The sequence below is a fragment of the Scomber japonicus genome, chromosome 3, assembly GCF_027409825.1.
Source record: "Scomber japonicus isolate fScoJap1 chromosome 3, fScoJap1.pri, whole genome shotgun sequence".
Lineage (NCBI taxonomy): Eukaryota > Metazoa > Chordata > Actinopteri > Scombriformes > Scombridae > Scomber > Scomber japonicus.
In genome coordinates, this window is record NC_070580.1 from 6,613,876 (window position 1) to 6,626,825 (window position 12,950).

Consider the following 12,950-nt stretch of genomic DNA (forward strand, 5'->3'; position numbering starts at 1 on the left):
AAATAAATCTTGATGAGACACTTATCACAGATGAGACACAGATATCTCTTTTTCTTCCTGGTTGTTACTGCATATGAATAATAATATATATCATATCTTTAAATGGTTAATTTCGTAACGGACCAACATTGCAGTTCCAGTTATGACTGCGAGGAGATTTGTAACACAACTTCAAAGCCTCTACAACACAGAGAGATTGTAGAATAAAGTGCACTGTAACTGAATCATACACATCTTCCAAGTACAGTAGTTGTGCGCCGCGCAGCTTCAAACTAGGCAGAGGGCTCTAAGGGCTCTCTTGGGGTCATTCATCAAGGTTGGATGGCGGAGAAATGTGCCTGTTGTTGATATTAATAGCCTGGGGTGAAATAGGTCTTCTCCACTGTGGAGATGATCTGGCAACTCGGGTGAGCCCTATCTCACTTTCCTCCACTTTTTCTGACTCAAGCGTTATTCTGGGCCTCATTCTCCTCAAGCTGTTGAGAGGCAGCGAGTGTCAGACAGAACATTTGAACACACAATACCCATCCCCCACCCCCACCCCCACCCTCTTATCACTCCATATACTCTTGCTATTGCCCGGTTCTGTAAATCATATTACTCTGATAAATTCATGATTGATAAATTATCTTCTCTTTGTAGACAATAAAATTAAAATAATTTGTGGTAATTAAGGCAGTCTTTTCATTTATAAACAAGACATTTAAACTCAGAAAATGTAATCGGATAGGAAAGCAAAAATGAAAGGTCGGACTTAAGTCGGTCCCATAGAAGTTTACTTGCTCCATAGTTAAAACCTTTCACGTTTTGTTCTTCAATCTCTGGAGGAAAAAAGTCTTGTAAAGTTCCTGCGTATCTTCTTCTTCCGTTTATCTGATCATCTTGTTTCCCATGGAGTTCCTCTAGACCTTATAGAAACCTGGGTTTCTAGATTTCAGCAGACAGAAACCTCAGTGTTGGAGTTATACGTGCACTGATGGCACACTCTTGTTCAGGACCTGCGCTCTCATCAGCTGGACGCTGGTCATGATCTTCTTCTGGTGGCCCATCAGCGTCACTCCGAGCCTCTGGATGTCCCTATACCACACACAAAATGTACAAAGATGGTTTTAGTGTTCCTGATAGTCAAAATTAAACATTATGATACCAGTAAAAACCCAAATACCCTTAAAATGAAACTGATACCAATTGAGTTCTTCATTCTATACCCGTCATGTCAATAGAACCAATAAATAATAAAGTCTCTAAATTATTAAGACTTTTAGACAATCACATGTTGGGGTTCAAAAAGGATGGATTGCAGGTATCGTTTGATAGGAGACGTTTTGATACTACTTGGTATCGATTTATTTCAGTTGATACCTTAAAGTTATTGAGTACCGATACCCAGCCCTTGTCATAATGCTGATGAGTCAAATTGTAGGAAAATAAAGAGGCTTTTTAGGCAGAACATATTGTAAATTGGTTCACTACTTGAATGAACTGTATTAGAGAAACATCTACATTTATATTTTATTTATATGTTAATTAATAAGAAATCTACCAGTGTTCTAACTGCTATTTTACATTGCAGTTGATGCTGTTCGCTGTTAACTGATGCTCAGAACTTCCTAAAAACTTACTTTATCTGTTGTCCTGACAAATTCTGAATATTGTTTCCTCAGCATTAAATTCATCAGTCAACTTTTAACCTACTTTCTACTTTGCCATTCTTTCAATCAGTGCTGAATTACAGGCAGCACCACCTGCACAGATATTTCACATGCTAAAACAGAAAGGGCATAAATCTCCCACTTCCTTTACAGACCTTTCAATGCAAAACACACAAGTGTAGTAAGTGTTGAGCTTCACTGACGGAAGCCGATCAAAAAAAAAAGCAAAGCAGAAACGGTTGGAATTAATAGGTTAATGTAGACAGTATTTCTGTCAGATTGGTGAGTATGATGAGATGTTGTTACAATTTGTGCATTATTATATTACTTACCATTACTTGAAACTATGTATGAACTATCAGCAGTTTCAGCCAATAATGATCTGAATCATACTTTAAATCCCTCCTCATCACTCACAATGTGCTGGAAATATGTGTTACTTCTACACTGTGCTCATTGAAGGCTGGATGAAAGAGAGATGCTCATTTTCTGACTCCTGGCACAGATATAAAAGAACTGTAGGAGGGTTTGTGGTGCTTGTGACTGAGCTCAGTGGGAAAAAAAACAAATTAGACAGAACTGCGGAGGTGGTAATTAATAAAGCAAATGAGCGCTGCTGAAATGACGGTGGCCAAACTGATTTTAGCTTGATTGGCTGAGATTTACTGGGAACATATTTTACAGCGATCCAAATTGGTAGAAGCTAAATTTCAAAGTGACAATCAAACAGTCTGAGTGCAGAATATAGGGGTTTAAAGCTACAAATTTATATCACACAAATCTATCAGTTGGTGGAGCCCGACAGCAAACAACTCTGACTGAGCCGTTATCACTCCCCCATGGTCAGTACATACCCTTGGTTCATGCCTATGACGTGTCCCAGAGTGTGGTACCCCCCTGCTGCAAAGCGGTCCTTGTAGCGGCCCATTTTTATGGTGTCCAGCCACTCGTCTACTGAATTACAGCTACTGAAGTCGGGAATAGCTCTGTCCATCAGCGGAGGACTGTTTAAACTGCGATCCAACGAGAGAGACAGATGGTCCATAGATAGATAGACAGAGAGAGGGAGAGAGAGAGGAAGATGAATGGGAAGACAAAAAGATTAGTTGGAGAAAGTACAAAAAACGAGAAGAGTCAAAAAGTGAGGAAGAGGGAGAGGGGTTGGGGGAGGGAAGGGAGTTGTGGGGTAGGGGGTATTTGAAATGTGCAAGTAACCGAGGCAGAAAATCAATAGCAGTTAAAATGATAGAGAAGAGGTGGCGGCTGTGGTTGCAGGATGGCTGCTTTGGGTAGATTAATACTGGGAGAAATCCTTTACACTCCTCCTTCTCCTCTGCCTCTTCCTCAACTCACTGTTTCCCTCACCTCACACACACACACATACACACACACACACACACACACACACGCACGCTTACATACACATACAGAGACGCGCAATTCCACGCACCGCTGACTCCTGAGGACCTGGGATCTGAACTGAGCAATTTACACGGGGTCCAGCTTCAGCCAGGTGTCCTCTTAAACCTGGTCCCAGATTCACCGCAGATCAATGTCAATATCGCAGCGAGGCTTTTACTTAACGCACAGCGCGTCTATCAGAGATGAGCTTATTGGAAAGCAAACGCCACCGCTCGCTTCATCTGCCAGAGAACTTTGGGGGGGAAACTTTAGGCTGTAACTTTATCCCACCGCGCTCGAGCAGCAGGATGAGACTGGATTTACTCTGCCTCCCACACCAGGATGGTTACTTAGTAGCCTAGCAGTCTGTCACCATATATTGTCCAGGAGATCATCTTCTCAACCCCTCGCAGGCACGTCTCACATTGATTTTCTGCTTAATCCGCTAATCACATGAACCAATATTTGATTAAATGTTGGTGAACGGTCCGGCCAAATTAAATCAAAAGAACTCCTCAGTATGTGACATAATGCACCCATGTTGCTTTGCTGCAGAAATGAATCTATTCAGCGGTCCACCCACCTGCAGAGCGTGTCAATAGACTTCAGGTTCTCTGGGTTGCGGATTAGCTTGTCAAGAACGGTGACTATCTGGCAGAAGCGCGGCCTCTCGTTGCGATCCTTCTGCCAGCAGTCCAGCATGAGTGTGTGTAGAGCAGCAGGGCAGCCCATGGGGGCAGGCAGCCGGTAGCCCTCTTCCACAGATTTGATCACCTGCACACGGACAGTGAGAAAGATTACACAGTCTGCTATGATAATAACATCAAAGGTTAGTTATGGTCAAGAGACGCGCTTACATCTCTGTTGGTGAGATTCCAGTATGGTCGCTCTCCATAAGACATAACTTCCCACATGACCACTCCGTAGCTCCACACGTCACTGGAGGAGGAGAACTTCCTGTAAGCGATGGCTTCCGGGGCTGTCCAGCGGATCGGGATTTTACCGCCCTGTAGGGAAGACGAAGAAGGACAAATCCAGACTTTCTGAGACAGAGTTGGAAAAAAGATCTAGACAAATAAACATGTGATCAAAGTCTGGTGAGATTCTACATCACCAAAACCATCAAGGAATTCCACATAATCTGCTCTGTTGTTAATACTCACTAGGGCACAAAATGTGTATCAATACATCTCAGAAAATAGTCCCCAACAAATATATTATTTTCTCTTGTTTGGTAAAAACTACAGTGATGCTGTTTGATCAAGTAAGCAATGAATGTAGAATCACAATCTAATAAGTATCAAGTAGCATAAATAAATGTAATAGAGTAAAAATACAGTGGACATGGTTAAGTACTAAATGGGTACTAAAGTGCAGTATTTGAGTAAACTTTCACTTTTGAGTAAACTGACTTCAGTGACACACTGGAGACTAAAGTGAGTCATGGTGGAAAGGAGAAGAATAGACTTGCAAATTTTGGCAAGTATGTGAACTACTTACATTATTCTTGATAAAAAACTGACAGTTAATTAGGTTGACAAATGGACACATCACGTCTTACACAAACAAAGCACTCCCTGTAGGTTACTTTAAACATTTGAAGGTTACTCTCACAGTGTAGCCCATTACAGATACTTGACTTTGAGGTCTTCACTGTTCAAGATCGGATCTGAGAGACCGACAGCCTAATCATGTCAGGTAGTCTGTCTTTTACTGCCATGGGCCAGAGTCTGTGTCAATATGTGTAGTACTCAAATGGTTTAGTGTCTGGTGAAAATAGGACTCTCTGTTATATCTACAAAGGACTCTTTGAAGCATATAAACAAGTTATTTACTGAATTAGTTTCTGTGACTTGATTTGTTTGTAGGGCATCATATTATCTGTTGCAGCCTAAAGCTGCTCATTCCCACCACAGCTGCTTATTACTTGATAACTGTTGTCAGTGTTAGTGTTAGAGTCTGTTCAAACCTACTGCCTTTCAGATTGGGTCAACGTTTTGGACTCCTAAAGACTTGATGTCCTACTAAAGATTTAAAACTGGCAACTGGCCACAAGAATTCTCTAACCCCAACTCTTGATCTCAATAGTTTCAGGTTCTTCAAAGTGACTTTGCTGCCAGATTCCACACAATAAGCAGCATTCGGGTTTGTATACATATAGCTTTTTCCCCCAAGCGTCTTTTTTTAATTGTTCCCAATGAGGAGAGAGCTTATGAGGCAGCATGTGGTTGTCTAGGGAGAAGGTGCTGTATCCTCTGTCTTTTTTCGGAGAGCTGAACTTTTCAGACAGGAGCAGGTGTTGTTACTGTCGCTCTTTTTCAGCCAACCAATCATATAATAGATGGGTTAAGACTCATAACCCCGGTAACCAAGAAAATGGAAGCTTGTTTTGGGCATGTGTGTCTATCCTGAGCTTTATGATAGGACCTATGTCAGACAGGAACAATCAAGCATCAAAGCAATGGGGTGACGCTCGTCTATCATAGGGTTAGAGTGATGATATGTTGTCATAGAAATAAAACTAGCCAGCTTTTCTGCCAGAGAAAAACACTGTATGGACACACCCTGATTCACTTTTCAACAACGTCCAGACATGAACTGTACTAATCTCCAACCATTATCAACCATTAATTAGAGATGTGCCGTAATGATACTGTAATATCACTACAATCCCTTCAGAATGTCTCTGAGTAATGCTGCATAAAATCACCTTGCTTTCTGTAACTGGACTGCTGTGCATAAACAGACTGCCACAGAGAAATGTGTCAAACTGATTTCCATTTATTTGCTGTGAGCTGATCGTATCAGACTCTGTGAGGAGCAGCCTTTTTTTTTTTTTTTTAGTTAAGATTTAATACATTTGTTCCCATTAGGCTGCACATTTAATATTGGACTGCTCCCTCCTGGAGCACTTTACTCTGCTCTCGCTTTCATGTGACATTGATTGCGTTTGTATTGCTTTTGTAAAACTGTGTTTGCCTCAAACTTTTATTTATGTCTTGATGCAGTTTTCCTGGCTAGAACTCTGGGATAATGCCTTTTCAAAATAAAGGCTGTGTCAGAATAATAAATACATTTTACTTATCTTATCAATGTAAATCGCTAAATATAACTGTGATGCATTATATTTGCTCTAACAAAAAAAATCAGATAATTGTGGTTATAGCCAGAAAAAGGCATTTTTATATTCTTATATTTTGTCCTTTCAGTCGTCTGTTCTGAAATTCAATTTAAAACATTTACATTTTCAGAAATATACTTTTTGTTTTTTTCTTGTTGAGAGTTACCACCACTACACTGTCTGTGTGTAAGTGTGGAGCCAGAGCCAGGAGGTGATTAGCTCAGCTTAGCTTAGCATAAAAGCTAGAAGCAGGGGGAAACAACTAGCTTAACTCTGTCACAAAGTTCAACAATTCTCCAATTGGCACCTCTAAATCTCACCAACAAATGCACAAACGGAAATGTAGAAACAACAATTTGTAGTTTTAGTGGGAGTTATATAGTATAAATATGTCTTTGCAAAGTTTAGCTAGCTTTGTTCACCAAGAAATTGTTCCAGCATATAAGGTACCAGTCAAAAGTTAGGATACACAGTTAGCTTTTAATTCTGTCAGTGTGTGTATTAAACAAAATATACTATGCGTTAATTAGTGAACTGTAGTTGTGCTGGTTGACAGATTTTTAAACATTTTACAGGGTCGGGCTAGCTGTTTCCACCTGCTTCCAGTCTTTATGCTAAGCTAAGCTAACCATCTCATAGATCTTAAACCATACTTAACACACACACAGAGAGTATCATCATCAATTCATGTCACTCATGAGTAAAAATAAATAAATAATAAGCCTATTTCTCAAAATGTCATAAAAAGATGCTTTTTTTCAAAATTTTAGATTACTGAGGTCCTGTCATATGTAATGACCCGACTCGTCTGTAAAACGTGTCTGAATGTGTGGGTGTGGCTGAATTAATGCTTGCCTCAATGTGAAAACTCACACTGGTGGTGTATGCGGCGTCTGGGTCATCCTCCAGCACTCGGGAAAGGCCAAAATCAGACACCTTACACACCAGGTTGCTGTTGACCAGGATGTTACGGGCAGCCAGGTCTCTGTGGATGTATCCCAAATCGGACAGGTAGGTCATACCAGCCGCGATGCCGCGCAGCAACCCAACCAGCTGGATAACAGTAAACTGGCCATCATGTCTCTACAGGACGTAAGAAAAAGAAAAGGGAGAGGAAGGAAATATCAGGAAGGAGGAGGCAAGGAGAGACAGTATTAATGGAAGATCAAAAAGATGTGATGTATAGCAGCAGAAATAAGGGGAGGAGAGTGATAATAGAAGAGATTTTAATCAAGATAGAGAAGAGAGTAAAGATAAGAGAATAAAACATGCTAGGGATTTGCTTTCAAGTAATAATCCACAGTATTTTCACATAAGCAAATACCTCAGCTGTTTGACATTGCCAGTGTATTACAATGTTAATTCAACCTGTGACTTGTTAAAGAAAACTTTTGCTGCTTTAAACCTCCAGTGCCTGACAGGTTGGCAACTATCCCTCCATACACAGGAAGTGATGTATGCTGTATTTCACTTTGTACAAGATAAAGAAACGCTGTGTCTCAAATCTCATACTTCTGTACTTACCATTAATGTTTTGACAGTGTTGACAGTGAGAAGTATGGAAAAATGCAGTGCACTATGAGTACCCGGATAGTGCACTCAAAACAATAAAAAAGGTGAGTGTGGAACTATGGACACTTCTTGCTCCCTCACTGATCGCCAACTTGGCCTGTAGCGAAAGGGGAGGGACTACTTTTCAAACTGGAAATGCTGGCCGAGGATGTTGACATATAAGCTGTCAGTATCTTTCTTGGGTTCATTAAGCCGTAATGATTTGTTACCGCACGAATGCTAACGCTAGCTTGCTAACTATCTAATCGTCATTTCGGGGAAGTGCCAACAGCCTTGTTTGATTTGAGACAACACTAACCTGTCAAAATGTGCTCTACACATACATAGTGTACACAGTGTACGACACAGAAGGGTACTAACAGAAGTATGCAATTTGAAACACAGCAAGAGAGAAATTTACAGTAAGCATAATGTCATTTTTGTTTTGAGAAAATCAATCACAAAACTCTTAAAACTGCTGCTTTATTTAAAAATGGAATGTAAACAAGCCTAAATAAAGTTTTTTAGCTAGTAGCTGATTAGTTGACAACTTGGAAATACATCATTTTCAATGGACATCAATGAGGAGCAGGATATGTTTGAACAGGCAAAGCAAAGATCTCCACCTGCTCATTATACATGATACAGCATGTCAACAGTCAAAGTGACGCCTTAGCACCAAAGTCTGAGGAGACCAAGACCAAAGACCTGACCCATTACAATTCTCAAACACTTCTAAGACCCTTCAAGACCAAAAGGCTTCAATACCAACCCTGAGGAAGGAGTCCAGAGAGCCGTTCTCCATGTACTCTGTGATGATCATCACTGGTTTGCCTGGAAAGACAAACAGAAACATAGAGTGAATAACTACAACCTATTCAGTATGTTTAAGACTGATTTACTGTCTGTGCTGCATATGATGTATAAAAGAAATGACAACTATACAAAATTACTGTGCGAAGAAAAGATTATAGTCAAAACTTAACCAAATGCTACTAATTGTGATGCAAAGAAACACATTTCTGATGGCATCAAACAGAACTAAAAGGAAGTCAAGACAATGCTCTTTTGTTCGATCTCACATAAGGGTCACTTCACTTAAACCACAAAAACACTCACACTATCGAACCATGAAGATGCAGTAGTGTTCATTTCATATGGCACTCTAAGTCTCAACACCACACTGCATGTTAATTCTGAGCAGGTTGTAAGTATGTAGTGTGTTCACACTAGATAAATGACAAAATTAAGCATACTTCAAAAGTATGCATGCAATTAAAAAGAGCTTGAATTGAGTGCACTGTTGGTGTTCATTATTAGCTCATGATGCAATGCACAGAAAAAAATAGTGGTTGCTTCTCACACCAGCTAATAAAGGAAAATACATTGTGAACGGTGGTGAGACAGCTCCAGAAAGATGGTGAAAAAAAAGAAGATATATAACTTCTTGCATACTAGCAATATCTAAGTATACTATACAGTACCTACTGTAAACAGTTAGTATGTACTATTAAATTGGGCACATAGCATGATAATTATGTCAATCCATCACTGAGCTTTGAACAGCTTCTATAAAAACAGGGGTTCAATCTGGAAAAAATAACATATATGGTATGTTTTTGTGATTTGGGTGAACTGATCCTTTAAAGAACTTTGGCAAAACAAGGTTTGAAATCGCCTTAACTCAGTCAGCACTTACACTCAGATATTACCTCGCAGATGGAATATATATTTTAGGAGGTAAAATGTGATTATTATCAGGGTTATTATCCCAATCAAATTTCAGCAAGTCTTTTACCTTCCAAAAATGTCACACGTTCTCATATTCCTATGTGATTTGAGCTCCCTGGAAAATATTAGGCCATTCACCCCACAATCCTTTCCTCTCTTTTCATTTCTTCAGCTCAGGTCCTCCTCCGAATCACAATGGGCTTACTCAGACAAAATGTGAATGTGGAGCCAGAATTGTAAGTCAAAGGAAGAGCACTCAAGAGCTTATGGGACAAAACCTGTTAAAATAAGTTATGTCTAGCCTCCATGACATTACACACAGAATGTGGGTGGGTGTATGGTGTATTTTTATTGGTAATTATTACACTTTTGCTAATTAATATTCCAGATGTCCTATCATAACTGCTTCAGGGACAATGGGCCACATGCAAGAAACACTCGTACACACAGATTTGTTCCTAAATTAGGGCGTAGGAGAGATTTATGCAAACTTGCTGTATTCACCAATTTTCTTGTATTTAGGATTACGAACAAAATGTATGAGTGGTGCAGTCCTGTCGTACCAGTCACGCACAACCAGAATCCATCATCATGCTAACATTACCCTGTTTGTAGAAGTATTTCTTTAGTCGTAAAGTAGTATTTGACAATTTAGACATGATATTGTCATGTCATTTAAAGGTGCAGTATGTAGAATTTTAAAGGTGCAGTGCGTAGAATATAGTGGCATCTAGTGAAATAGACTTGGCAGAAATGGATTATAATTTTCATAAGCATGTTTTAATTAGTGTTTTCATTGCCTTAGAATGAGCCCTTTATATCTACATTGGAAATGTAGAAAAGTTTCGTGACCATACATTCTCCTCCATTCTTGGAGGAGGGGTATTTAGGTGTTCAACCTCGCCAGTCGATGCCAGCAAATCCTACACACTGCACCTTTAAATTGGCAATTGAAACTATGCTATAATGGCAGCTTACAATATAAATATTAACGGCTGAAACTACAAAGCGATTTGTTGTTCATTTTCCACAATGCAAGTATTTGATCATTACTTTTCTAAATTTAATTGAAATGTTTGTGATTGAGGTTATGGTTTGGGTCCATTTTATGACATCCAATTTCATGTCAAACAATTAATTTTTTTATTTCTGTGAAGTTGTGCTCAACAGTTGAGACAGCGTTCACACTAAGAATCATTTTTTCACATTATTTGGCTTTCTCTGGACCTTTAATTCCACCACACTTCTAAATAATATGTGTTCCTGTTAATCTATTTCTGAGAGCAGGACCTCAATCTCAGAGCTTGTAAAGTTCTTCTTCTTAGTCTTTGGTGCCATTTTCATGAATGGAGCTATTTTTAACTATGCCAGACGCCTGACCTTATTTAGTATTTTGAGGGTGTCAATTATACTAATGAACTATTCTTGGCAAGGCACGTTTATTTATGCGTCATTTACGAATATGACGTGGCACACTTGTACAGGTCCACCTCATGACAAAACAAAAAGAAATTTAAGATAAGAGAATGAAAATGCTCTTGCATGAAGCTTAATAATCCTGAAACTAGGTTCAGACTGATACACAGATGGACAGCAGCGTACTCTGGGTTACCACTCCCTCCAGCCGGATTACGTTAGGGTGGTCAAACTGGGCCATGATGGACGCCTCGGCCAGGAAGTCCCTCTTCTGCTTATCTGTGTATCCTGCCTTCAGGGTCTTCAGTGCCACTGGGATGTCTCGCTTCCCGGGAAGCCTCATGCGTCCGTAACACACCTCCCCAAACTCCCCTAAAAACACACACACACACACAAAATGATCCCAAATACAGTCAGTTTGGTATATTAAGCATGCAATGTGTTCAGCTCCTCTTAAGCCATGGTTGTAAATGAGAATGTGTCTTAACTTAATTTCCCAAGTGAGATAAGAGAACCAAATCTACTTATAGGCAGCCCGTCTACATATATGTGCAAAACCTAAAGTAAGCCAATCATCCACTTTCTCATTAATTCTTATCTTTTGTGCCGAGAAACTTTAAGTGTGCTGTTATTTGTCTTCCTCACTTCTGTACTCTTTATTCCTCTTTATGGTTGCAGCAGTCATATCTAGCACAGTGTATTGTGGAGCTGACACGCTGTTAGTATTCTCCGCTTGTCTGAGGAGCTTTGATTGACAGCCCCACGCAACGCTCTGATTCCGCTCTGCCATCCTCCTCTCTGCTGCACACCACAGCCTTTACACCGGCCAATGATTTTAAGTTAGCTCAGCCAATGATTCTCACTGTGTGTTTGTGTGTGTGCGCGTGTGTGTGTGTAAGCGCGCACAAGTTGATGGTTTTACCTGAGCCAATGATTTTCTCTATTTTGATCCTGGAAGCTTCAATTTCTCGGGCGAACTCGTGGACTGCCTGGCAGGGGTCCTCGTATGTGTGCGGGTCGATATAGAACCTCGCATCGGGGAATGACACTAAAATACACAACATTAGCATTTGGTCACATATCAGAGAATGAGAGCGACATCGCATCTGAGCCCCCCCCTGTCACTGGTGTGTGGAGGGAAGACTTGATGAAAAGGAAAGAAAATGATTTGGAGAAAGGAACAGACGGCTAGAGAGAGAGGGAAGGAATAAACAGCATGCGGGAAATAAGGCCGCTGTGCCCCTGTAATCGCTCAGCATGGAGAAAATTGTTTGCTCTAAGGATGAACTTTATTACATCGGGGATGAAAATGCGACCTCTTCAAGGGACGCGATCTAATCTTTTATTGGTAATAATTGAGGAACGGGGGCCAAACATACCGTGGCCGTTCTGGTAATGCATCTTCTCCTCATCAGAGTCCTGGAAGGCCTTGCTGTAGCCACAGTGTCTATACAAAGCGCACACACACACACACACACACACACACACACACACATAAACATACAGCGGGGTGAATACAGGACAATAGTGAAGCATTTACACTATCAAATTCCACTGCAGATAAAACCACAGTTCATAATTAATAAATCAATAATTGTTCATGATGAATTATTAACTTTTAGAAGAGCTATTTATCATTCGTTGAAGCTTAGTTTTAGCTTTATTTATAGGGAACAGTGGCTGCGTTGAGCATCTAGGGGTCTGTTTCAAGAACTAATGTGCCCCCCCCCCTACTCCAAAACAAAATTAATTAATTAATTAAAGAAAAAGAGAAGAGAGAAATTAATTATAAAAGAATAACTTTATGTTGGTAGTTGAGTTTACGAGGTGCACATGAAGGCACCACTCAGTTTTTTTTCTGATTTCACTTGAACTGGTTTTCGTTTTGGTTGTTTTTATATTTCTATGAGCTAGTATGACCATGTGATTGCCTGTCTGGAAGAAAAATAAACTGTTTAAGTGTACAATGTAAATAAAATGTACTTTAATGTCCATCAATAGTGAATGGTGACTAATCCTTTTATTAACCTATGTTCTAATCATTTTTAGGGCTCCTGTCAGACCCTTGAATCAACCTA

The 12,950-nt window shown here is 40.0% G+C and overlaps 1 protein-coding gene across 1 annotated transcript in view; it reads right to left on the reverse strand.

Annotated features, from left to right (window-relative positions):
* Positions 1-962: 962 nt before the first annotated feature.
* The window catches only part of epha8 (eph receptor A8), a 63,856-nt gene continuing 51,868 nt past the window's right edge, over positions 963-12,950 (reverse strand). Inside the window, exons 11-19 of the mRNA XM_053315043.1 lie at positions 12,252-12,319; positions 11,795-11,920; positions 11,059-11,244; positions 8,498-8,559; positions 7,048-7,257; positions 3,911-4,060; positions 3,637-3,827; positions 2,507-2,665; positions 963-1,077 (exon numbers count right to left, since the gene is read on the reverse strand). Coding sequence (XP_053171018.1) covers positions 963-1,077; positions 2,507-2,665; positions 3,637-3,827; positions 3,911-4,060; positions 7,048-7,257; positions 8,498-8,559; positions 11,059-11,244; positions 11,795-11,920; positions 12,252-12,319 — 1,267 coding nt within the window. The remainder of the gene's footprint in view (positions 1,078-2,506; positions 2,666-3,636; positions 3,828-3,910; positions 4,061-7,047; positions 7,258-8,497; positions 8,560-11,058; positions 11,245-11,794; positions 11,921-12,251; positions 12,320-12,950) is intronic.